The sequence below is a fragment of the Euprymna scolopes genome, chromosome 6, assembly GCF_053919585.1.
Source record: "Euprymna scolopes isolate OS-2025 chromosome 6, ASM5391958v1, whole genome shotgun sequence".
Taxonomy (NCBI): Eukaryota; Metazoa; Mollusca; class Cephalopoda; order Sepiida; family Sepiolidae; genus Euprymna; species Euprymna scolopes.
Genome location: NC_136487.1, coordinates 46,194,698 through 46,219,973, shown reverse-complemented (window position 1 = coordinate 46,219,973; position 25,276 = coordinate 46,194,698). Strand labels below are relative to the sequence as shown.

At 32.4% G+C, this 25,276-nt stretch overlaps 1 protein-coding gene across 2 annotated transcripts in view; it reads right to left on the bottom strand.

The window, feature by feature from the left end:
* Positions 1 to 25,276, bottom strand: part of LOC145277630 (uncharacterized) — a 195,434-nt gene that overhangs the window by 27,255 nt on the left and 142,903 nt on the right. For both annotated transcript variants that reach the window (XM_080129188.1, XM_080129189.1), the window contains exons 40-45: positions 24,469 to 24,529; positions 19,055 to 19,122; positions 16,701 to 16,782; positions 12,769 to 12,821; positions 9,438 to 9,563; positions 3,290 to 3,365 (exon numbers count right to left, since the gene is read on the bottom strand). In XM_080129188.1, coding sequence (XP_079985314.1) covers positions 3,290 to 3,365; positions 9,438 to 9,563; positions 12,769 to 12,821; positions 16,701 to 16,782; positions 19,055 to 19,122; positions 24,469 to 24,529 — 466 coding nt within the window. The remainder of the gene's footprint in view (positions 1 to 3,289; positions 3,366 to 9,437; positions 9,564 to 12,768; positions 12,822 to 16,700; positions 16,783 to 19,054; positions 19,123 to 24,468; positions 24,530 to 25,276) is intronic.

Here is a 25,276-nt window from a genome sequence, read left to right as displayed (position 1 = left end):
TAGAATGGATACAATGAGAAAAAAGTTTATTTATCCCATTAGCATGGAAATTCGGAGTTCTGGAAGCGATGAAGTCATTGAAGGCTGATTCAGCATCATCTCGGCTTTTGAAGCATTTTTTGCGCAGGAAGTTGAGATGCCTGAAAAAGTGATGATCGGTGGACGAGAAGTCCGATGATTAAGGTGGATGAGGCGGAGTCTTGTAGCCTAATTCGTTCAGCTTCTGCAGGGTCAGTTGAGCAACATGCTGACGAGCGTTGTCATGGAGGAGAATTGGTCCCTTCATATTGACTAATATCAGGCACATACGTTGGAGCTTCTGGTGCATTTCATCAATTTGTCAGCAGCACTTCTCCGCCATAATTGTTTCGCACGGATTTAAGAAGCTATGATGAATGAGACCGGCTGCAGACCACTAAACTGTCACCATAACGTTTTTTGGGTGCAATTATGGCTTTGGGAAGTGTTGTGGAGCTCCTCTGGCATCCAACCACTGTGCTGAACAGTACCGGTTGTTGTAGAGGATCCACGTGCTTCAAAATGATATATAACATGGCTATATATATATATATATCAATGAATTATTTCAGAAATCATATATAAAAGTAACACGTGAGAAAACGATATTGTTTTTACACCAACCTAATATTTATGCATAATTAGCAGATCTTATTCAGTCAGAATGCAATAAATGTGTCGTCTTGGATTTCACATAAGAAACGCAATAATACAAAGTGATTTTGTATACAACACAACTATTATACTATTATATATTACATATTATATAAAATTGTTTTCAACATAAAATTTTTTTTTTTTCTTGAATGATTTAATCTTCTTCGCAAAAAAATTTTTCATATTTTTTTCTTGTTTAATATAAAATCATTTTTAAGTAATTAATGGGAATTCATAGGCATTACAACATAGGTCTATGAATCTAAAGTATTTTAAATTTATATCTCTTCGTTTAAGATTTTTTTTTTTCAAAATGACGGAGGAGACAGTCACTCTTCGGATACGTATAAAATTTGATTTTTTTTAAGTTTTATCTTATAAAGGAAATCATTTTTAAGCAATTAATGGGAATTCATGGGCATTACAACATAAATCTTGTAAGTATGAATTACACTCGTCAACAACAAATTTGTTACCTGCATTTTTTCAGCTGATTTAGGACGAATTTGATGAGCTGAATCTGAAAATCACATTGGTTTTGCTCAACCAGGTCAAGTTTTTGAGCTATGACTATATGTTGTTTTTTTATGTTTTTGTTCAATATTTATGCATGTGTGGAGAATTTTAGAAGTTGGGAGTAAAATGTCATGTTGAATAATTAGTTTTGATTGGAAATGATTATTTTAATGACAACAAATATTCAGGTCTGATAGTTCTGGATGATTATGTTAAAAAGGGATCAATTTCAAATCTTAAACCTCGAAATCTTCCATGGTGGCCTTATAGAGGTACAGGATACTTTCAGGCATAAGTAGCTTTCTAGCACGGTAGAGGGAGCCAACCTTCTTTGCAGCAGCCTTGGCAATGCTCTCAATGTATCTATTCCAGTTCATATTCCCTGTAAACGTTAGGCCGAGGAGTTTAAAAGAAGTACTTTCAGGCAATGTTTTCTGGGCCATTGCTATTGGTGGTAGAGAAGGTTTCATGTAGCTATTGAAGGAAACAAACTTAGTCTTAGCAGCATTGAATGTGATCACCCATTTTTGTCCCTATTCCACTACAGATTGGAGGTCATCCTCTAGTGTTTCTGCCATTTCCTTGGATATGTGTCCATTTGTTTTCCTCTTATATCTGTTATAGAGAGTGGTGTCATCGGCAAATATACCAATCTCCGAAACAATTTTATGAAGGAGGTCATTTATGAATATCAGGAATAATAGAGGTCCAATAGCACAGCTGGGATGAGATCTGGTCCACATGCTTTTGAGGTGTCTAGGTTTTTTATAATACCATGTACCTGTACCCATTATTTACTACACTGTTGTAGATTTTCCAAAAATCACGGGTTCCTAATTTCTGTGCTTTGACGCGTTTTCTGATGGTTTCAGAGTAATCTGTCTTAGCTGTCGCTATCACTCTCTTACAATTATTTCTAGCTTCTATATACTTCTGTTTGTTTGAGCTGGACTTATGTCGGTTGAATCTGCGGAACGCATGCTGCCTTTGACAAATGGCAGCTGCACAAGCAGAAGTAAACCATTGGGGAGAGTGGGGCTTGCTATAGAATTTCCGTGCGGGAACATGTGCTTCAATTGCAGTTTTGAACTATTCAATGGTCTCATTTGCACACTGTTCTGCTGGAAGAGAAAAGATATTTTGCCATGGGGCATTTCTGATGAGTTCCCTGATGGCTTCCCAGTCAGCCTTTTTGTAATACTTTGTTGTTTTGAGTAGCGAGTCTTCAGTTTTACGGCGAGAATTTAGGGTGATTTCTACCATTATCACAGCGTGATCAGCATTCCAGAGTGGGCTGTGGGCATTTGTTGTACAATCATCAGGAACCATTGTCAAAAAAAGATCTAGAAGTGAGGCATGTTGATCTTGCTGGTCTGGCAAACGTGTCGGAAATGTAACCGTCTGAGATAGGGAATGGGATATAGAAAAGCTTTGTTTTGTGCTACCAGCTACGTCTGTGTAATTAGAGAATCCTAGCCAGTTACTGTGGTGGACATTGAAATCACCAAATACATGTACTTGTGTGCTAGTATCGAGGGAGAGTGCTATATCTATGCTGTCAGAGACTTTGTTTATTAGGGTACAGTCCTGGGTTGAGGGAGAGCGGTAAAGAAAATACAAGTAGCTAATATTATGTTGCATATTTAGTTTGAAGCACATAAAGGCCAGGTCGTCTGATTCTAGTATTATTTCTCTAGTCAGGGGGAGGGTGTTACGAATATAGACTCCAAGCCCATGCATATGTCTGTCCAAGTCCTTACGGCAGAGTGAGAGAAAACCAGGCATGTTAAAGTGGTTAGAGGGAATGGAGGAGTGAAGGTTAGTTTCACTTAATGCTAAGATATCTGGAGTGTTTACAAGGAGAAATGATTCAACATCATCTAAGTTGGTTCTAAGCCCGCGGATATTCGTAAATGCAAGCCTCAAGAGAGGAGACAGGTTGGTTTTCTTTGAGTTTGGTCCTGGATGAAAAGCGAGAAAGACACAGGTCACACACAAGGGAAGAACTTGTAAACAATTGAAATATTAACAACTTGATCGTAATTCTCAAATTCCTAATATTTTAGTAAAAACAAGTACAAATGGATCACTACTTCACCTTTTCACATTTTGCTGATTCTATAATTTTCATTATTTCTTCCATGGGTTTTTCTCGTTTAATAGCAACCAAACCACTAGAAAGAAAATGAGAAACAACATTGGAATATAAACACAGATGAATAATTTTACAATTTTTTTTATTTAGGGCAAAGAAATCAGTATACATCTCCTTTTGTAGTGAAAATGTTCTGAACACACAAAAAAAACAAAAAAAACAAACTAAATACACAAACTTAAAATACATTTTGTTTTATTTCTTTTTTTTTTTTTCTCCCTATATATTTTTTAAGCATATATTGATTTAAGGAAAACCACCAAATTAACCTTTACTAAGTCTGTATAAATGACAACAAACTACTACTTAGAAATTTATAGATTGATGTTCACACACACAAGCATATGCCGAATTGCAATGTGAGATTAATTTATGTTATACAAAGAGCGTTCATAAAGTAATGCTTCTTATGACCTGAAAGTTTCATCTCTCCGTTGCAGATATTGGCAGTGTTAGACTCTAAGAAAGCAACTTCTGTTATGGATATGCATCAGAAGCAGAGATGCGTCATTGAATTGTTCCATGCAGAAAAAATTGAACTGATCAACATTCCCGTACACCTGTTGAACATTTACAAAACCAATGCAGTTGATGTCAGCATAGTTAGGAGATGAATTCATCGATTTCAGAGTTGCGACAGATCTGAGTGACAAAGCATGCTCTGGACTTTAACAACCGAGGCATCCAAAGTGTCCAGCAAAGTGCACTAACAATGGTGGTGACTGTAGAAAAATAAATTCTGGAGCACAAAAGGTTGCTCATTTTAATGGTATTACTCCAATCTTTGCAGCTCTTCAATATTTTAATTTTTTAGTTTAAAAAAAATTGGAAGCCTTACTTTTGGAACAACCCTCAAAAGAATTTCCAAGATAACTAAAATTACTGAAAGTAATCTGCATCTAAAACAGGAGATTTTGTTGGTTTGTTCACCAAAAAATGAATGGATGAGAGTTCTTGGGTTAGTAGATGTAAACAGTTGAGGTAGCAAGGTCAGTCCACAAATGAAGACTAAGGAAAATATAGTAGCAAGTTATAAGGATGAACTTGAGAGAAAGAAGAATAAAGTTCGGGCCAGAAAAAAGTTAGTTTGGAAATCAATTTCTGAACGCCATTAAAAACATAATATCAGCATGTAAAGCAGACGTTAAACCAAATATAATTTTTATTATTGATTGTAATAAGATGCATCATTTGTTTTGATAAACTTTCTGTATTTGATTGGAATTAATTATTTGGACTTATCATTGGCGTTAGATAGGTTTTTTTATGGCATATCAACCCTTTTCGGGTTATTTAATGCCGAATCCAAAGATTTGGAAGAAAAAATGTTTAATAGAATATATTTGTTGTTTTCAAGTCGGTTTCTATTTAACCCATAGTTGGGACCCTAACAGGTACTACCACTCTGGGTCAGAGTGGACCTGGGAGCAATGGTAATTAAAGGGTGGCTCCACACTCCCCAAAGCCCACAAGCTGGGGCCTCACCACTGGATATAGTTTAAGGTCATATCCAGGATCGCGTTAGATAGGAAAAAAGGACAATGTTTCTGCAATAAAACAGTTATATGTAATACAAATGAACGTCTGATTTTAATTTCATTTTAATAATTCATGAACATATCCATAACCCATTAATCATACAACCACCAGGGATTGATAGAAAATTAAACTTTTTTTTTATGAAAATAGATTGGTGGTTTTGTTTAACATCATGGCTGCAACTTGAATTTGTCTATAAAGTCATAGCTAAGATTACACGTGAGTAAAATGGCTTATTCTCACTTGTAGCAAACAATAAGAGTGCGGGAGAAACTTACACCTAAAATTTCTGGATGAGTTTGTGTAGCATGTAAGGGCCGATTACGAGCAAGAAAGAAAAGCAAAATGGCAAGTCTCACAAAGTAACATGAAATCTTATTACTTATATGCAAATAAGTTCTGTTTTCAGAAAATGGGAGTGGATTAGGAGTCATGAGTTTGGACTGCAGCAAGTATACATACACTACTGAAATGTGACGATTTTAACCTCGAAAACCCAAACCATATAAACTCAAAGAGAGATTATCAACATGAATTCGACAAGATATAGCAGAAGAAGGTTAGAGGGTACATCGGCTGAACCATTGTGAGAATAATACTGGCGATGAGAACAGTAACCTGAATAATCCAAATGATAGAAATAGTATTTGGTATTGATATTATGTGACAAAGAGAATAAAAAAAATTTGTTTATTTTGTAACCTTGTGTCAGAGTGTATTAACTGTTGAAGTACAATAAAACACAGTTCTACTTATGAAAACCGTATAACAATGTGAGGTTGTCAAACATAATAATTTCTCTATGTTAGATTAGAAAAGAAATGGGCAGAAAAATTTTTCCGTGAAGATTTTTGATATTTATTAACTTTGATGATTATAGTCAACTAACGTACCTCCTAATTTCCGGCATAGCACTACTGGAAGTGGTGACAAGGCAAATTAGTTCTTTCACTTTTATTGTTTTAAGTATTTCTGTTGTGATTTCAATAATTTTATTTGTAAACTTTCATAAACATATATTTATCATATAAATTCAAATAAAAAACTTATTTTTAAAATTAAAAAATTTTTTTTTTATAATTTCATAAACATATTTCCTATAAAATTTCAAATAAATACTTTAATTTTTATAATTTTTTTATTAAAAGTGCAAAAAAAAGACTAATTTTGTTATTTTTATTGAATACTTTCAATAATGTCATTTTATTATACTTTATTTCAATAAATTGCTTCCCAATAGAAATATTGAAGAACGTTAGCTGACTATAACCACTTTGATACATAACCCCATCATAGGATCAACCATCTTCTATTATAGTAAATGAACTTTGGGTGTGTGTGTGTGTGTGTGCCCAGCTAGAAGTCAGAAACTACATAAGATACACCCACAAAGTTAATGTTTTTTTTCAGCATTGGCTCAGACAGACAGACAACTTTCTTTTTTAATAGTCATTCTTTTTTAGCATCAACAGGAACAAAATTTAGGTTCAACATTTAGAATGATTCTTCTAGTTGCCAGAGAGAGTGAGAAGAGTTAATAGAGAAACAGTACGAAGGGGAAAATAGGAGCAAGAGGGGAAGGGGGAAAGAGAAAAATAGAGAAGAGGAGAGAGAGGAAGAGATGTCTTAAAAGAAAGAGGAGTGCTAATACATAGGTTCTCAATGGGAGTGACATTCACCTCCAGGGGTGAATTTTTGTGTTCTCAGGGGGTGAATTTTCAACCCATTTATAATTTGAACTTTTTCTGGTTTTTATTTATGAAATTTAGAGTCAATCATGAGTATCAAAAGAAGAAAATACAACCGTTCATATATTGAATATGGATTTACATCCATCATCATAAATGGAGAAGAAAGGCCCCAGTGTGTTATTTGTAGTAAAGTTTTGATAAATGATTCAATGAAACCAGCAAAGATGGAGCAACATTTGCAAAATGTTCATCCTCATCACAAAGAAAAGAACAAAATTCTTTTGAACACCATGGGAATACTCTCAAAAAAAAAAAAAAATTAAGTGTTTTCAACAGAAGATTTTAAAGAAGAAAACCAAAAAGTTACTGAAGTTCTGTATGCCGTAGCACTTGAAATAGCAAAGTAGTGCACTTTTTGAGACAGGCAAGCTTGGAAAGGATGGGAAATGGAGGGGTAACAGTCTTACAAATGGTGAAAGGAGTGCATAGGCCAAGCAAGGTTAAGAACTCCTGTGCTAATACAATATAGGGTACACATGAAAATTGCATTCCAAGTAAAAATTCTTCAATATACTTACATATCAGGTTAAAGTAAGTATCATTGTCAAAAGTTAGAAAAAATTATCAAGTAAAATTTCAATTAAAGATAAAAAATCAGTTTTCATATTTTGCCAACACACAATTCATTATTACTTTTCTTTTTTTTTTTTTTAACACAGTGATCACCACTTATCAAGGCCCGGAAGCCACTCAGGGATAAGGGTTATTGCATGTACATTACGTTAGTGTGGAGATTTGATGGAGTGTTTACTTAAGGGGGCGGTTCATTAGGAATTTGTTAACATTAGACTTGAAGACATCCAAGTTGTAGTCCGGAGGGAAGCAGGCAGACGGAACAGAGTTCCACAGGCGTGCAGTTCTAAGAAAGAAGCTTTGTTCATGGAATCCGCGTTTTGATTTAGGCACAGATATAGAGTGGGGGAAATTTTTCACAGTGGATTCAGCTAGACGGGTGTTTTTCGTGAAAGATTGGCGAGGGGGGACCAGGGATTGGAGTTCAGACGAGCACCTGCCATGAAAATAACGATAAAACAAGGATAGGCTCGCAACGTCTCTTCTGTGAGAGAGGGGTTGCAGGGTAGAGAAAAGGGCATCCCCCACTAAGCCACGAAGTCTATTTTGTACTCTGTCAAGGCATGATAGGCTGTTTTTAGCAGCTTCTGCCCAGATATGGCAACAGTATTCCATCCTTGGACGTACTTGGCTTTTATATAGATAGAGAATTGCATCAGTAGTGAGATATCTTCTGGAGCGGTAGAAGGATCCCACCATCTTTCCAGCGACCTTGGCAACAGACTTGATGTACGTGTTCCATTTCAGATCAGGAGTAAAGGTCAAACCCAGAAGCTTGTCAAAACACGGGGCCTCACCCAGACGAGAGCCATCCATCACAATTGATGCCAGCTGGGGATCAGAGCGTTGATGATGTAAGGATAGGAGTTTGGTTTTGGATGCATTAAAGGTAACTAGCCACATCTTCCCCCACTGAACCACACGCTCGAGATCAGAGGAGAGAGAATCAGAGAGAACTTTGTCATTTACAGCCTTTGATGTGTTGCTGTAGATGGTCGTGTCATCAGCATAGATGTCAACGAATGATTTAAGTATGTGTTTAGGGAGGTCATTGATGTAGATCAGGAAGAGAGTTGGGCCCAGGATTGACCCCTGAGGGACCCCAGCATTTATATTGCAGGCCTCCGATTTTTGTCCATCTACCACTACTCTTATAACCCTATCGGAGAGAAATGATTTAATGATTGAGAAAACATTTCCAGTTATACCGTAGCTGGAAATCTTGTGAAGTAGACCCTTATGCCATACCTTGTCAAAGGCCTTTGATATGTCAAGAGCAATTGCCCTAGAAAGGAAGCCTTTGTCAAGAGATTCACTAATCCTGTGGGATATAACCGTCAGCACATCTGCGGTAGACCTTACAGAGCGGAAACCATATTGTGTGTCACTAAGAAGGTTACTCCTGCTGAGATGGTTGACTATTTCTCTATTTAATATTGATTCAAGCAACTTACTCATAACACAGAGGAGACTTATTGGTCTGTACTGAGAAGGAGATGACATCACCTGAATTCTTAAATACAGGGCAAACTGATGAGGTCTTCCAGGGGGTCGGAAAGCACTTCTCCTTAAGGCAGCGCTTAAATAGTTTCGTAAGTATGGGAGCAAGTTCTGGTTGAAGCTTTTTTAACACTATAATTGGAATGCCATCAGGGCCAGTTGCTTTACTGGAATCTAGGTTTTTTATTAGCTTGGCGACCTCATGCACGGATATTTGTATGTTACCTAGCTTGGTCTGTGTTATAGGAGGAAATATGGGGAGTTGATGGCCTTCGTCGCATAGGGTAGAATTAGCTGCAAAGTTCTTTGCAAATAGTTTGGCCTTGTCTGACGCTGACGAGATGACCTCTGGTCGATTGATAATGGTTGGGATAGAACGCACACTTCTGTTCAGGATCCTATTTGTTATTTGCCAAAACTGGTGAGAACCAAGCCGCTGATCAGCTACCTTGGATTTAACAGACTGGGCATATAGCTCTCTTGCATTTTTTATTACTCTTTTACAGTGGTTGCTGGCAGTCTTGAATAAAAAAAACAAAGGACTTGGTTAAAATAACAGATTGACTTATCTCCCCTTGATTTATGGGTATTACTATTATCAACAATAGGCACTCTAAGATATTACACATATTTCTTAACTCTTCTATTTTGTTGTCCATTCTCCTGGGCAGCACTGAGTAACCGTGCTAGCAAATGTGAGAAATTAGAACAGAAAAACAAATTTATACCTGTCCAATTGGGAGAGAGGATCCAAGAGAGAAAGATAAGCCTCCAAAAAATCATGATCCTGCATTTCAAGCACGTCTGGTAACAAGATGGGACAGACTTGCAGTTGAATTAAATTCTCACTACATCTGAAAGTGAAAATATAATAAATTTTAACATATGGCTAAATAAAGAAATGCTATGTATGAAATATGAAATTATATTTCAAGCAAAATCAAATTTTTTTTTTTTTCAATTCCAAAATTAATAGTTATAATTAATTAATAGACCACTTGAATAAAAAAAACAAAAAGAACAAGTGTTCAGGGAGGGATGAAATGTGGATGCCTTTGTGTAGCTTAATTTCCATGTCCCAGTGAATACTTGTCTACTAATGTCAAAAAATGTTCATATAAATAAAAAGCTATATATATATATATATATATATATATATATATATATATATATATATATATATATATATATATATATATATATATATATATATATATATATATATATATATAAAAATTTACTAATATTTATATGGGATTGTCTTATAGATATTGAAACTAATATTTATATGGACTTTAGTTTTACAGTATTATACAAGCTGTAATCTGAAAGTATTTCAAAATTTCAGTTAATATCTCTATATAAATAAAATGAACTCATTTTTTTCTCCTCTGAGTTTGACCTTAATAGGATTAAAAATCAAGACATTTCATATGAATGTAATATGCACGAACTGCAGCACAATATCTCTGGTGTGTTATAGGCCTATTACTTATCTACTTCCTCGATAATCTTAGATCCCTAAAATCTGTTACAATCAATGGAAGTGGTAAAATCTTTTATACTCATACTCCCCCAACGACCACTTAACACCATTGCGGATATGTCCACAGGGGAATTTACGAGGAAACACCGGTTTGAGTTCTTAGTTGCTTAAAATAAATGGATTGGCATTTTACCATCGGGTGAAACACAACTTTCGATTACAGCTATTCTATGGGTTACTTACGCCATCCCCCCCCGCCTTTTTTTTGGGGGGGGGGGAGGGGGGAGGCGACTCGAAGGGTTACTTAAATGAAATGAAGTAAGCTTGGATTCCAGGTTTTAAAACAAACTCAAACAGTCAGCCACGAGCGTTCTTCACATATTGAAACGATTACTCGAATTTTATATTTTATTTACTGTATTTTTCCTTCTATTATGTTTGCAGTGATTTTTTACGTGATACTAGGGGACAGCTGACTTATTATTTTCGGATTAGTTACTTATTCATTATTTATTTCTATACATTGAATTTCTGGGAGTTTCATTAGCCCAATTACTACTACGCTATCGATATGGAATCGGACGACATTCCAATTGGTAAAAAGCGACAACAAAGAAGAAAATACAAAAAAAACAAAACAAAATACATAACAAACCGTTGTATTTACACCTAATAATTATATGGTTAAAAAATACTTTTTTTGCAGAAAACAAACCAACAATAAAAGAAAACAAATAACTAAAATCTAATAAACATATTTTCATTATATATGGTCAGTTTTCTGGTCTTATTTTATTTTTTGTTTTCATTTGTATTTTTTCCAGTTTGTTTCATTTCTTTGATTTTATGGCAGAAAACAAACCAACAATAAAAAAATAAATAAAAATAAAATAAAAACATATTTGCATTTCACACGGTAAGTTTTTTAGGGTTTTTTCTCCCCCCCCCCCATTTGTATTCTTTCCAGTTCGTTTTGTTTGTTTGTTTGTTTTGTTTTTTTCCGGTAGTTTGCGGCTGACACCGATGATTGCCGGTCTCGCCCGATCAATGCTTCACGAGAATTCACGCGATTTCGAGTCAAATTATGCAGGATTAGCTTCATTTTTTTCTTTTTTTTCCCTTTTTCTTGTGCCCTAAACACCTATAAATGATTTTTTAACAACCTTTCTTACATTTTTTTCCCCAGTTTTTGCCATTAATTCTTTCAATTTTACCCGCATAAAACAGATAAAAATATTAAACATATTTGGGTCCTTTTGCTTGCCAGGGGCGAGACAAATAAAGTTTCATTTCTTACTAACAGAACAAATTCAACAAATCATTACCGGTTTATTTTGTTTACAAAATAAAGTCTGTTTGCATTTACAGAAACTTTACTCCCGTCATATATTACCTAAAACAGGGGGGGGGGGGATCTACAAATATAAAAGCGAAAATGTGTGTGTTCGCTTCTTCTTGTGTATGTCCGCGAATAATTTGTCTTGCAGCGCAAAACTAGGCCAGACTTCCTCGCACCTGTTTATTTCGCTTCATAAACTGTCATATAACGCCCTTACCAGTTCCTCTCCCTTGTGGCCCAGTTCCCCTTTCGTTTCCACCTTCGCGTCAAAGCTTCGGGGTTCAATCCGACCTTCTGACCAAAACTTTTTTTTTCTTTTACACACACACACCTCCAAACACCTTTTTTTATTTTACACACACACACACACCTCCAAACACCTTTTTTTCTTTTACATACACACACCTTCAAACACCTGGACAACGCCGGGTACCCCCTGCTAGTATATAAATAAAGTAGTAGTGTATGTTTGTACAAATCTCCTACAACCCACATCACTGAACCGATCATGACCAAACCTGGCATGATGATGGGCTCCCACCTACGGATGGTACACACCATTTTTCAAGGTTAAGTTCAAAGATCAAGGTCATAGCCTATGTATATATACTCTGCTACAGCCAACACCACTGGACCCATCATGATCAAACCTGAGATGTCGTCTCTGACATAGGATGGTGCACACAATTTTATAAGGTCATGGTCAAAGGTTAAGGTTGAGACTTTGCTAGTATATATATATATAAAGGAAAGAAAAAAGTGGATTTCGGATTTACTTTCAGCAGTTGCATAACTCGCTTCCCTTATTTTATCCTTTAGTCCTCACATTCCAGGAGCGATGTTTCTGACAAAGAGGGAAGAACTGCTGTGTTGTAGGTCAGAATCTATTCTATCTAACACTTATTTCTGGCAAGTTTTTGCCCTTGTAGTAATACTTTTTTTTAGCTCCTTACATCAAGTGGCTTCATGCTTTGTCTGGAGTGATTTCCATAAAAAAATATATAACTCAGATCAATATGTGCAAACTTGGTAGCAGACAAAAATCACTATATTTCCAAATCGCTAAACATTTTAATCAAATCGAGTTTTATATGAAACAAAAAATAAAGTTAGAGTTCATAAAAAATTTTTAAAGAGTAAAAATAAAAGTAGATTTTCATAAATTAAGATCAATAAATATTGAGGAATGAAAAAAGAAAACAAGATAGGAGTCAAAATGTTTTTGTAATCTTACTTTGTATCGACCAAACAAAATGATTCCAGCAACTGACATGCAGATATCTTTATCTGAAAAAGAAATGAATACATATGCATGAGTGCGTCGGTTTCATTATTTCATGGAACACCAATGTGGCTAGATGTAGTGAGCAAATCAATCCACAGATTTGAAGCCCAGATGCTTGTTACTAGCAACTGTGACCACTGGTATCTAATCCTCTACCAACTGAGCTTATGTTTATGGCACTGATAACTGAAAGGATTCAATTTTTTTTTTTTTTTTTTAAAGAATATAGCATTTTGCTAAGTGGAAACTATCATTTTTTCCATTAGAGTGCTCCACCCATATAAGTGACCTTGTCTGTATGTGCGAGAAACGGTCTCTACCTACTGTCAATTTTTAGTCTACAGACTTGAACTTGATATATAGGGGATTAGGACCTGTGGAACAAATTCAATTTAGTTTTTAACTGATAAAAAGAGCTGCTTAGGGGTCAAAATTAGCACCCAAGTCGTATTTTTTTTTTTTTTTTTTTTTTACTTTTTAAAATAACTGGACTATATATTGGCTACAATATAATAATCAATAGAGCATAGGCCCTATAGTAATAAGAACCCTGTATAAATTAAAATAGCATATTTGAGTATATTTTATGACTGGGATATGCTGGACAACCACTAATGGAGAATTTGCTCTATAATAATAAATACAAAATGTGTATAAATTAAAATATTATATGTAAGTGTATTTTATGACCGGGCAGCCTGCTAGTATATAATTCCCAAATTTATATAAGTTTTTTTTTTTTTTTTTTTTTCGGTACATCCAAATTGTTTCAAATAACAAGCCAAACGAATTATCTTTCGAGACTTCAAAGCATATATATTGGTTGGTTATAATCCAATAACCAAAGGAAAGCATCAGATGGTAATGTGAGAACCTTTCAATGTGATGTCAGATGTCTTTTTGTGGTTGAATGGGAGAGGAGGGGGCAGGGTCTTTTCTTTGATTATCATCTTTAAAGTGAGCTTTCCATGTTTTTGACTTGCTGTTCTTTTCATCTTAAGTATTTTTCTTCCCTTTTTTTTTATTTTATCGGTTTTTACTAATATTTGATTGTTTCTGACAAGCAGCAAAATAGACTAAAGACAGTGTATTCCGTTATGGGTTGCGAAACACGTGTAAGACAGTAAAGAAGAAAATATCAGCATTTGCTGAAATAAAAAAAAAATAAACAAAACTTATGATTGCATGCTGATTCTTTCCTTTGGCCATCGGAATGCAACTAAAAATTATGCACATTTTTTTCTTAGAATTAAAGTTTTTTTTAGAAGACAATATTAGAATAGAGACCATATTAAGCCAGCATCATTTTTAACACCTGAAAATCGTAGTTTTTAGCAATGGCACAAATCATTCAAGAGTGAATAACCTTTCCTGTTTGCAGACATTTTAGTGCTTTATTTTAATAATATTTATACCTATATCTCCAAGTTGTTTATATTGATAGTGAATACAGAGACTTGAAAAAGTTAAATAATAGAGCCGGCAGAATGACTAGTTAGAGGTTCATTCGAAAATTCATTCTTCAATGATGGGAGATGAATAACATTTTGCACATCTATGTGGTTATACCTCTTCATATATAATTTATGGCTATACCAGTTTCAACTTGTTAAGCACCATGTAGCTATATCTTTCCTGGTATGTTGCTATTGTAATTTAATGTGGCCATACTTCAACCCATTCAGGCAGCCAATGTCTTATTTTAGCCACTGGAAGCACATTTTGTTTATCTAATTCCTAGCCTGAATTGAATGGATCAGTTGAAATATTTTGTGATGGTCTTTTTCTCAACTAATATCCAACAATGAATTTATAAATACATTTTATATTGAAGTATCCATGTATACTTTCTGTATAGTATGCAATTTCTGCCGTTATGTATTTTGAACCATACTGACTACAAATCAAGACCAGATGAAAAAAAATAAAATGAAATACGTATGTTAACACAAACTTAACTATTTCACACCAGGTGTGATCATGCATTTTATCCTGGATATTAAGAAATATCATCATTGATATGGAGTTTTACTACTAAATTCTTTTCATCTCAACATCATAGCACAGAAAATAAAGAAAAAAAAAGATATATTCCAAGAAAGATGTATCAGATCAAAATATTTTACAGAAATAAATGTTAATTTTACAAAATCTTTGCATTGTATTTTGACTTATAAATGCATAACATATCTCACTTTAACGCTTATATCACAGAGAACACAAGCTTAACACAAAATAAACTGCTTTTTAAACAAATGCATAAGTTTTAACAAATGTACGCACTTAAACTAAAAGGATGAATTTCTACCGGATTTCACATTTTTAATCTGACTAAAAGAGGATAGCTCTCCAAATGGCATCATTTCCCAAAAGAGAGAAAAATATAAGTGTTTCATACTAAATGCCAGATGAACTAATTAATAAATAAGGTACGGAGTTGCAGTTTTTTGTTTCATTCTTTTTCGTCAAAAAGCAGATATCGCACATATTTATTTATATAGGAATTATAAGTGGATATCTATCTATCTACTATTAGATAAAAGAAACTTTATGTGTGTGAATTCATTTCTTATGGATGCCAATTTTTATGAAATTTCACACAAATGTACTTTATGTATCTGGTCGTGTTCTTAGATAGGTTTTGTATCAGAATACTGATAATCAAAAAAATCTGATGAAAGAAAGAAAAGGCGATTTTGACCAGAGTTAATACGTTATACAACCTAACATCCCAAGTGCTTTTGACAAGTTTTATTACCACACAAGCAAATAGGTCCGGCATATAAAATCAACAGTAGATTCTTTGATATGCAGGGCCGCATTCAAAATGACTGCTTCTGTTTAGAGTACAATTGAACTATGGTACTTGACTTTTTAAACTTTAATTCAAACCGTTATATATTGGTTGGTTTATTTAACGGCATCTCGACCTTGATTGTCATTTAATGCCGTCATGTTTTTATTTCAATTTTTATGGTGTCAGTCAAGATGATTGACTTCTTTGGTAAGAAGTTAGTTCATTATTTATATATTCGTTGTATAAAACTTGAGAGTTTTTTGTATAGTCCAGTTTCTCTTAGGAAGGAAATGATGTCTTGTATCATTGTTTTCGAAAACTTCTTTCATATTTCCTGCTTTAATATAAAGTGTTGTCTGATTTGTTCGTTTTACCAGTATATGCTTTATAGTAAGCGGAGTTGAACAATTTGTGCACTTTGGCTCATCATCTTGAGTGAGAAGGAAATTATGTGAGAGTCTTATATGACCAATACGCAGTCTGGCCAGTAAGACTTATTGGTACTGTTAAATACAGTGTGGTCATGTACTGTTGTCCCCTTATTGGATTTGAAACCAAAGGTACCAATGTTGTTCTGAACTTCTGTAATATATACTTGTAAAAAGAAAGGCATTTATTTAAAAAAAAATAACAAGAACAAAAAAATGATTTCCTAAAATCAATGATCAACCCAAATATTTCTTTGAAAAGATAATTGTATAAAAATATTTTCATCTGCTACACCCAATTTTGGATATGTACATGACAGATTTTTCTTCATTTCAATCTAAACAAAACAATTGACAATTTTAAAACATTTCTAAACAAAAATGCAGCATTTAAATCTATTTAATAATTGATAAAACAAATATCATACTGACAAAAATATTCATAAAAACAAAAAACATTGAAATTTATGTGAAATTAAATCTATTAGAAAAGTAAAAAAAAATGTTTAATAAAAATGGAGTTTTAAATTACTATGGTACATCTTTTGTTTGGTTCCATGGAGACCATTTTTTTATTATTTTCATATAAAATAAACAAGCAAACTTTTTTTCCCATTTAAAAAAAATTATCAGAATAAGCAATAAAAATGACTTACCTCATTTGCATAAGAACTTTTCAAAATTTCACAGATGATGGAAAACAGTCCCGACTTGAGTGAAGTGATTGTCTTTATCAGACTAAAATAAAGAAAACAAGAAAAACAATAGCAATATATATATATATTTGTCAAGTTTTAATACAGGATAACCACCAAAAAATGCTAACCATGGAATCGTTAATAAAACTCATGGTTTCTCAAACATATTTGGTAAAAAAATAAACTTCAATTTAAGCCTGACTTGTCCACTTAAGTCATGAATATCTGGATATGACGGGTAAAAGAAAAAGATAAAGGAAAATTGTTTGTAGTTGTGCTAGCCAGACGAGTTCTTGGTGTTAAGGTTTTACAAAGAGGAACCAAAGATTGGTGCTCAGGTACTTCCATAGAAATGAGTATTCCCCACTAGATTTCAAAGTTTATTTTATATTGCCAAAGCAATGCTGTCAGTGATACATCTCCAGACGTGACAACAGTACTCTATCTTAGAATATACCTGACACACACATCTATAGGTAGATACAAGAAATAGGTGCTTTCTGAAGCAGTAGAATGATCCTACCATTTTTGCAGAAACTTCAGCAACAAATTGAATATGAATCTTCCATCTTAAATCTGGAATGAAAATCAGTCCAAAGGAGTTATCAAAGCAAGGGGCTTCCTCAAAGAAGGAAAAAGAGCCATTGATTCTGAGAAGCTGCACCTGGGATGATTTGGGCTAAATCATCATGAAGCATCATTTTTGGTTTGGGTTGCTGCAATGTGGAACAGATTGTCAGAAGCTGCGCTCAACCAACTTACAAACAACCAAACAATTCAAGGCAGTGCTTGATGCATTATGAACACCGATCTGAAGATGAATATCCCTCATTCGAGTAGTGAAGAATGTGTGCAGATTAGCGTAAAAGCACCAACCAGAATTTGAATGTAAATTTCAAGAAGTTATGGTTTCCACAGAACCCAACAAAAAATGTACCATATTAACTTTTATTTCATCAGAATAAAAGCAACACTACGCCTGCTTCTGCTTCAGAGATGATGACGATATCTATTGTATTCAAGAATGAAGATGCCTTGGACAAAACATTCCGATTGTGTTCAGCACCTAACACATCATCTGTCTATTTATATGGTTTGTTGTACTTTTGTATTCTTTTTTTTTTTTTTTGCCAATGATTTTGATTTGATTATTAGTCGTGAAAAGTGGAGAAGTTTTGTTTTAGATTAAAGACTATGACAAAAAACACAAAGATTGGTGTATAATAAAAAAAAAATGTTATGTATATGACAACCGTGATAAGGAAAACAGTAAATAACTTTTTTAATGCATATTTTAAAATCTTATTTTATATATTACAATCAACTGTCGATGATAACAAGAGAATGTGCTTATCCAGAATTCTGTCCTTATAAAAAACTAAAAAACATGTATGATGTACATATCTATAATTGAAAGAAAATATTGTATACCAAAACTCATGTAAATTGATCAAGTGGTTTTATTTTCATAAAAAAAAATCATTTTTAAGCGAATTTAAGTGTTTCCAACGCCCCCCCCCTCCTTCCCATATTAAGAATAGCTTTTTAAAAATCTTATAAGTTTGAATTATTTGGAGTTATCTCTCTTCTTCTTTCAAACTGTTTTCAAAATGGTTTGAGATCGTACCTTAGTCAAAAAATTTATTTTCCTGTACTTGATCAATTTATGCAATTTTTGGTATACACTATTTTCTGTCATGGGTACACAATTTTAATAATTTAATAATAAAAATAACATTAAGTTTTCTAAATATTCAAATTAAATTTGTGAAATAATGTTTTTAAAGATGTGACCAAGTTTCTCTAATCAAAATTTATGCCAAACACACAACACAGACTTGTCAACAACATCAGACGTATACCTTTTCTTTCTCCATAAGAAACCACCTCCTTTGGGTTAATACCGCCAACAAAATAAAGAGAAAAAAAGTTTTCTTCTATGAACAAGTCGTTTTAATAATGAAAGTTTCGGAAAGAAAAAAATTTAAATCATTTAATGAAAAAATTCTATAACATTCTTTGGTTTTCAAAAATTTTCAAATTAAACTTGTGAAATAATATTTTCAAAGATGTGGCTAAGTTTCTTTATAGATTTTTTTTTTCTTTTTGTCTTTTTTCACCAAGATGGAGGGAGTCTAGACAAGCACTTCAAATATTAATACAATTTGAATTTCAGGACAGTTAAAATTATGCTTCATGATGGTTGCTGGATGATGACAAAAACAGTCTAGAATCACGACAAAGATGGATAATGAAGTCACTTTGCCAGTTAACATCAAAAATGCAAGAAAGTAAAATACAAGTAAACTCACGTTGAATCAATTCTAATCATGAATTGAATTAGTTGGAATGTTTTGTGGAGGACTTTCTCATCATCATGCTATCAATCAGAAAAGAAATTACACAATCAGTTATGATAAAAAAAAAATGGGAATTATATTTTGGTTTAAGAGCAATTACAATCACATGATTAAAAAAGACATATCAAATCAGTGAAAAAGTTTTTGCCAATTTGTAGAAGGAGCATTTTTAAACTATAGTAACTTATTAGTGTATACATACTGTTATTACTAAAACATATGAGTAATTCATGTTTTTCGTTCAGATTATTAAAACATCATTCATATTTTTATGGAATATTCTCACTCATGTTGACCTGAAAACTACCTTCTTTAATTAACAGAAAGGAAATCACCTTCCAGTGTGACAATGCTCATCCTCATACAACACTATTGACCAAAGATCACCTAGGAGAATTTGGTTGGGAAATCTTACCCTGTCCTATATATTCTCCTGATCTAGCTCCCTTGGATCATCACTTATTTTAAGGAGATTGAATATTAATTAGATTTATATTTCACATCAAAGCCTAAAAAATTTTGCAAAAAAAGCTTGTTGACAGATGGAATCAAGTTATAGAGAGCAAAATCGTTATTGCTATGAATAAAGATTTTTGAAAACAATTTTTCATTTTCAAAATTAAATTTTTAATTGGCGAAAACTTTTGCACTGGCCTATATGACAAAAGATTAACAATGTACAGTACTGCTTGAGATAACAACCCTCAGTACAAAGATAATTAAAATTAATAATGGCAAAATTAAAAGTAAATAAAATTTTTTAGTGAAAACAAAACAGTAATTTTTTTAAAAAGATTTTCACACTTTCATTTTGGGGAAAAGACTGCAAATAATTACCATTTTGAAAATTTATATGATGCAAAATAAAATTTTAAGTAGTAATTTGCAAAAAAACAAACAAACAAACAAACTTGATTAGACTAATTCCAAATGCCATCTTCAATTCACAAGCTACAAAAATGTTGGTGCTTATTCAGATTGGCACTTATGACGATAAAAAAATGAAGAAAAACTTTTATATTGTATCTACTTGTCAAATAAATCACAAAATATAAAATATTAAAATCACAAAAATGATCAAGTTTTGTTTTTATTTGAAAAAAAAATTGCTGTTTTTTTACTGATAAGTAACAGACAAGGCCATGTTTAACTAAAGAACATAAGGAGAGGTAATCAGTGATTATTTGACAGTTTCCACGTGCAGTAAAGTTGTCTGCCTTGTCCACAAATTTGTTTAACACTTTTTACCCTGATTGAAAAAGAGTAAAATTTGATTTTCTTAAATAAAAAAAAAAAAAAAAAAAAAAACTACTTGATCAAATTAAGTGAGTTTTTGAAATTTTTCATCTTTGTCCCGTGACTGGTATGTACATCATATTGACATTTCTATATTTTCTTTAAAATGCCGCCATAAATGCCAATCTGAACAAGCAGCAAAATGTCTTTACTAAAACTTGAAATATAACATATCTGTATAAAAAAATAATATATAAAAATAATATCTGCTGAAGATTGTTATCATAAGAAGCAACAAATGTATTACAAACATTTGTAACTATGTGAAGAGAAAGTAAAGTTCTTGTCCAGAATCCTCTCTATATTAAAAGACAAAAATAAAGAAAAATCTGTATGATGTATGTATCCATTATGAAATGAAAATATCATATTCCAAAAATCACATAAATTGATCAAGTAGTTTCATTTTTATAGAAAACAATTTTAAGCTAGTAATGTTATTTTTTTTAGCAGTTTTGAGCAAGTAGAAGCAGTAATTCACGATTGTTCTTAGTATCGCTTGCACTGAGGATTGAACCTGTTAGATATTGGCAGGTAACTGAGAAGAAAAACATTCGATCGGTTGCACGCATGCAAATGAATTCAAATGTTAAGAATTCGAGACTTTCCATAATTGTCTAACGAATACACAATTTAACCCAGGTGAGCAGATATTGGTCAAAAGTCGAGACAATAGGTAAAGGAAATATTAAACATTCTAATAGGAAAGAATGCTTTCATAAATAAAATTATCACAAAGAAAAAGTCAGTCAATCAAAGGGAGATAGAGAGGCTGCGTCACCATTTCTTCACTGCCCAACAACTGTCTACCACCCCCTCCAGTAAACATCAAAATGGAGGTAAACAACTTGTCACAGAAAAGCTGATTGTTGAACTAAAATAAAAATATATATTTTTGTAGATCAACTGTGTTGTGAGATTACTTTGCAGTCAGTGTGTATATATTTTGTGCCAGTGACAAAAGTAGATGTTAACATTATATAGACTAGACAAACGCATTTTGAATAACCGGTCACAGTGACTACGTAACAAACCTTCAAACCTACAGAAGAATGTTGCTTAAACTGAATTTTACTTATTACTTTATTCATTTCATCCATTTCATGGATCAGAGGTTACATTAGCAAAAACGTTGAGAATAACATTCAAGATGAGTACAGACATCTCAATGATCCAAATAATAGAACCTATCAATCCTCATCTAAAAAATTCAAAAATAGAATATTGAAGGTTGAATTTTACGATTACTGTATCATTTGGTCATTTTTTTGTTGATTTAAAAAAAAATAAAAAAACTCAAACAAGACATATTACCACTTGGAATCTAAGAAGTTACTATTTTGGGATTGTGTCTCAAAAAAAACTATAGGGAGTTGAGCAGCAAGATGTCTATTCACATTACATTTAAACTCCTGCAGGTTAGTACAGTCAAGGAACCAAGAAACAGAGAGAGAATTGCAAAGTTTAACAGTCCGAGGTAAGAAACAAAGTAGAAGGCTTTCTGGGGCCTCAATAGTGAAGAGGTGGGATTTTGTTGCTTGTTGGATTAATTGGGAATACATACGTTGAGAGAGGGGGCACAAATGCTATGAGTTAATCAGAGCACATTCCATTAAATTACTTGTAAAACGAGCAGAGATGCAACGTTCTGGCGATGGAGTGGTTGGAGATTGGAACAGTGGTTGGTGAGGGACTTATTAGATTTGAGACTCTTTTTGAACCCTGTCTCTTAAATTATGAATTGAACCACATTGTTATAAAATTATAATTAATTTTGTAATGTAATCTCCACTTATAAAATTATTCGATGTAAATAGCTTTGAAAAAAAATTTTTTTTGAATACCATGAAGATTTACAAAGAATTTTAAAGCCAGAAATGACTTTAAATACTTCCATGTTCCTTTCAAATTTTGAAGCTTCTGAGTAATTTTTTTAAAACTATTAAATGATTAAAAGTGCTGACTTTTTTTTTTTTTACAAATAATCAAAATGCATTATGGTACAATTAATCTTGTGATTAACTTATTTTCTTTTAATAGGATATTTAAAATATTGTTATATTTGTTACTTTACAACATTACATTTTTTAATTTCAATAAATAATAGATTAATAGTAAATAATCTTCTTCTATATATATAAAAGCCAAACGTCTGTGTGTATGTATGTTTGTTTGTAACGCTAAAACTTTTGAAAGACGGAACCAAACTTGACAAATTTGGTATCATATCGAAGCCCCATCACCCGGATGACAAATATCGAAATTTCACGTCAAACGGACCACTAGAATTGGTCAACTGATCAGTTATCTTCGAGGGGGGCCCCCAAAAAACCTGTCATTATCTATATATATAAAAGACAAATGTTTGTTTGTAACGCTAAAACTTGAGATGAAAGATTCCTCTCCCCTAAGAATAAAACATATGTTCAATATCTGCTTTTGTTTTTTCATTGTTTATATGGTCCCGAGCAACGCCGGGTAGCCCTGCTAGTAATGTATAAATTACACAGAGACGGAAAATACAGACACACGAGAAGTGGTGACACAATTTGGTTCTTGTCCAAATCAAAAATTGACCAAGCGGTTTTATTTTTATTAAGAAAATAATTTTAAGTGATTAATAGGAATTCATAGGTCCTAGCCTATAAATTCCTATTAATCGCTTAAAAATCATTTTCTTAACATAAATCTAGTAAATATGAATTAATGTTGAGTTTGAGATTTTTTTTTTTTTTTTAAATAACGGAAAGATAGTCGCTCTTCGAATACAGTAGAACCCCAGGATATGACATTAAAAATTAGTAACAAAATGCAATACAGTATATAATATACAAGTATATAATCAAATAACATTATAGATAACACTGCAAGGCATTGCAAATACTGTAATCAGAAGCCAGAAAAACATCATATTCCACATCATAACCTGAAAAAAAAAAAAAAAAAAAAAAACTATCCTAGGGTCACCGTATCTCAAAATTTGTTTTTTATTTAATAAAACTACTTAATCACATTATGTGATTTTTTTGAAATATGATATTTTTGTTTCATCACAGGTATATACATCATACAGATTTTTTTTCTTTTATTTATGTTTTTTTTTAATATGGAGGATATCTGGGTAAGACCCCACTATTTTATTAATATAGATAGGATAATGAAAAACTAATTTTGGAGGGATTAGATGGAGTCATATATTAGATAGTGCAATGAAATAAAGGAACAATGATGAAAGAGAGTCATTAAGATGGGGATAAAAATAAATAAGATGCAGAAATGAATACAAAATAATTAAATCCTGACGCCCGTTTTAAACAATGTAAAAATCTTTGGTTCTTATCCAGAACTTCCTCCTATATAAAAAAATTCAGAGAAAAATAAAAAAATCCATATGATGAACATATTGATGACCAAACGAAAATAACATATTCCAAAAATCATGTAAATTTATCAAGTAGTTTCATTTATAAATAAAATAAAATTTTATGAGTATTGGAAGGGTGACTGTCTCGTCCACTATTTTGAAAAAAAAAAAATCTTCAGAGATAACTCAACAATAATTCAAAAACTTGTACAATTTATGTTGTAATGCCTAGGAATTCCCATTAACCACTTAAAAATGATTTTATTCATAAAAACAAAACTACTTTATCAACTTATGATTTTTGGAACATGATAGTTTCATTTCTACATGGATATGTACATCATATAGATTATTCTTTATTTTTGTTTGTTTTTTAATATAAGATGAATTCTGGACAAGGACCAATTTTTAAAACAAATCAAAAGATAAAAAAACAAAAATGTCTGAAAATGGAAACATTTTCATAAGAAAAAAATGTAGCATCATTTTACAAGTGCATCTGCATGTACATTCTTAAATTATAACTTTATAACTTTTTTGTTCATAAAATGTCTCTATAAATGGGAGCATATCAGTCAAAAATATGTCAGTCTTTATTGAAATTTTACAAATAGTTTTACATTTAATCTAAAATAAAAAAAAAAAAGTTTTGGAAATGAAGATTCGGTTTTAGGAAATGTTTTCGAATGTGATGACAAGAAATTACCATTTTCAGAATTTGTCCAAGATTTTGTAATATTCCACAAGAAAGTAAGTTACCATACAAACTAAAAAGAAAAAAAAAAGATTTAACATATTTCAAATGTATATGCTTATTTGTATTCATTTATATACGTTTTCACACACATACACAATATACAATTATATAAAGCATATATTCTTTATTTTTTAAGAGAAAAATATTAAAAATATATTAAAATGCTTCTTAAATGTCAAACCATAAGCCATAGAGATTAATAAAGAAAGCAAAGAGAAGACAATAGATTACGTTTTCTGTATTCAATTGTTTTTAATTTCTGATATGTTCCGCAAAAGGCATATATTTGTTTGAAGTAGCTGAGTGGTCTTAGCCACAATATTTAAGTAATAATCTAGTAAGGGCCTTATTGAATGGTGTTTGTCGTCAGAGATGGTATCTCCTTAAGGATGTGGCTTATTTACTTTGACGTTAATAACTGTACTATGAACACATGTTTACTGCAAAGCTAAAAATTAAAACATGAACCGATAACTATTACATCATGCATGCATATTCATAATGCTGTCATTCGACCTTCATCTAGCAAATTTCCTTATTTAGCTAGACCTTTTGCAGATAAATGCAATTCCATGACCCATATATAACAAAGTTGTATTTTCTTTTTAAATAAATAGAAAAAAGTGTTTAATATGAATATCAATACACAAAAAAATAAACAAATCTATAAGAGTATAGATAGCAAATGAAAAGTCTATATTCCAAATTTCAAAATGTTGACCATCTTACTATTTATTCCTTTAAGTAAGTTGACATG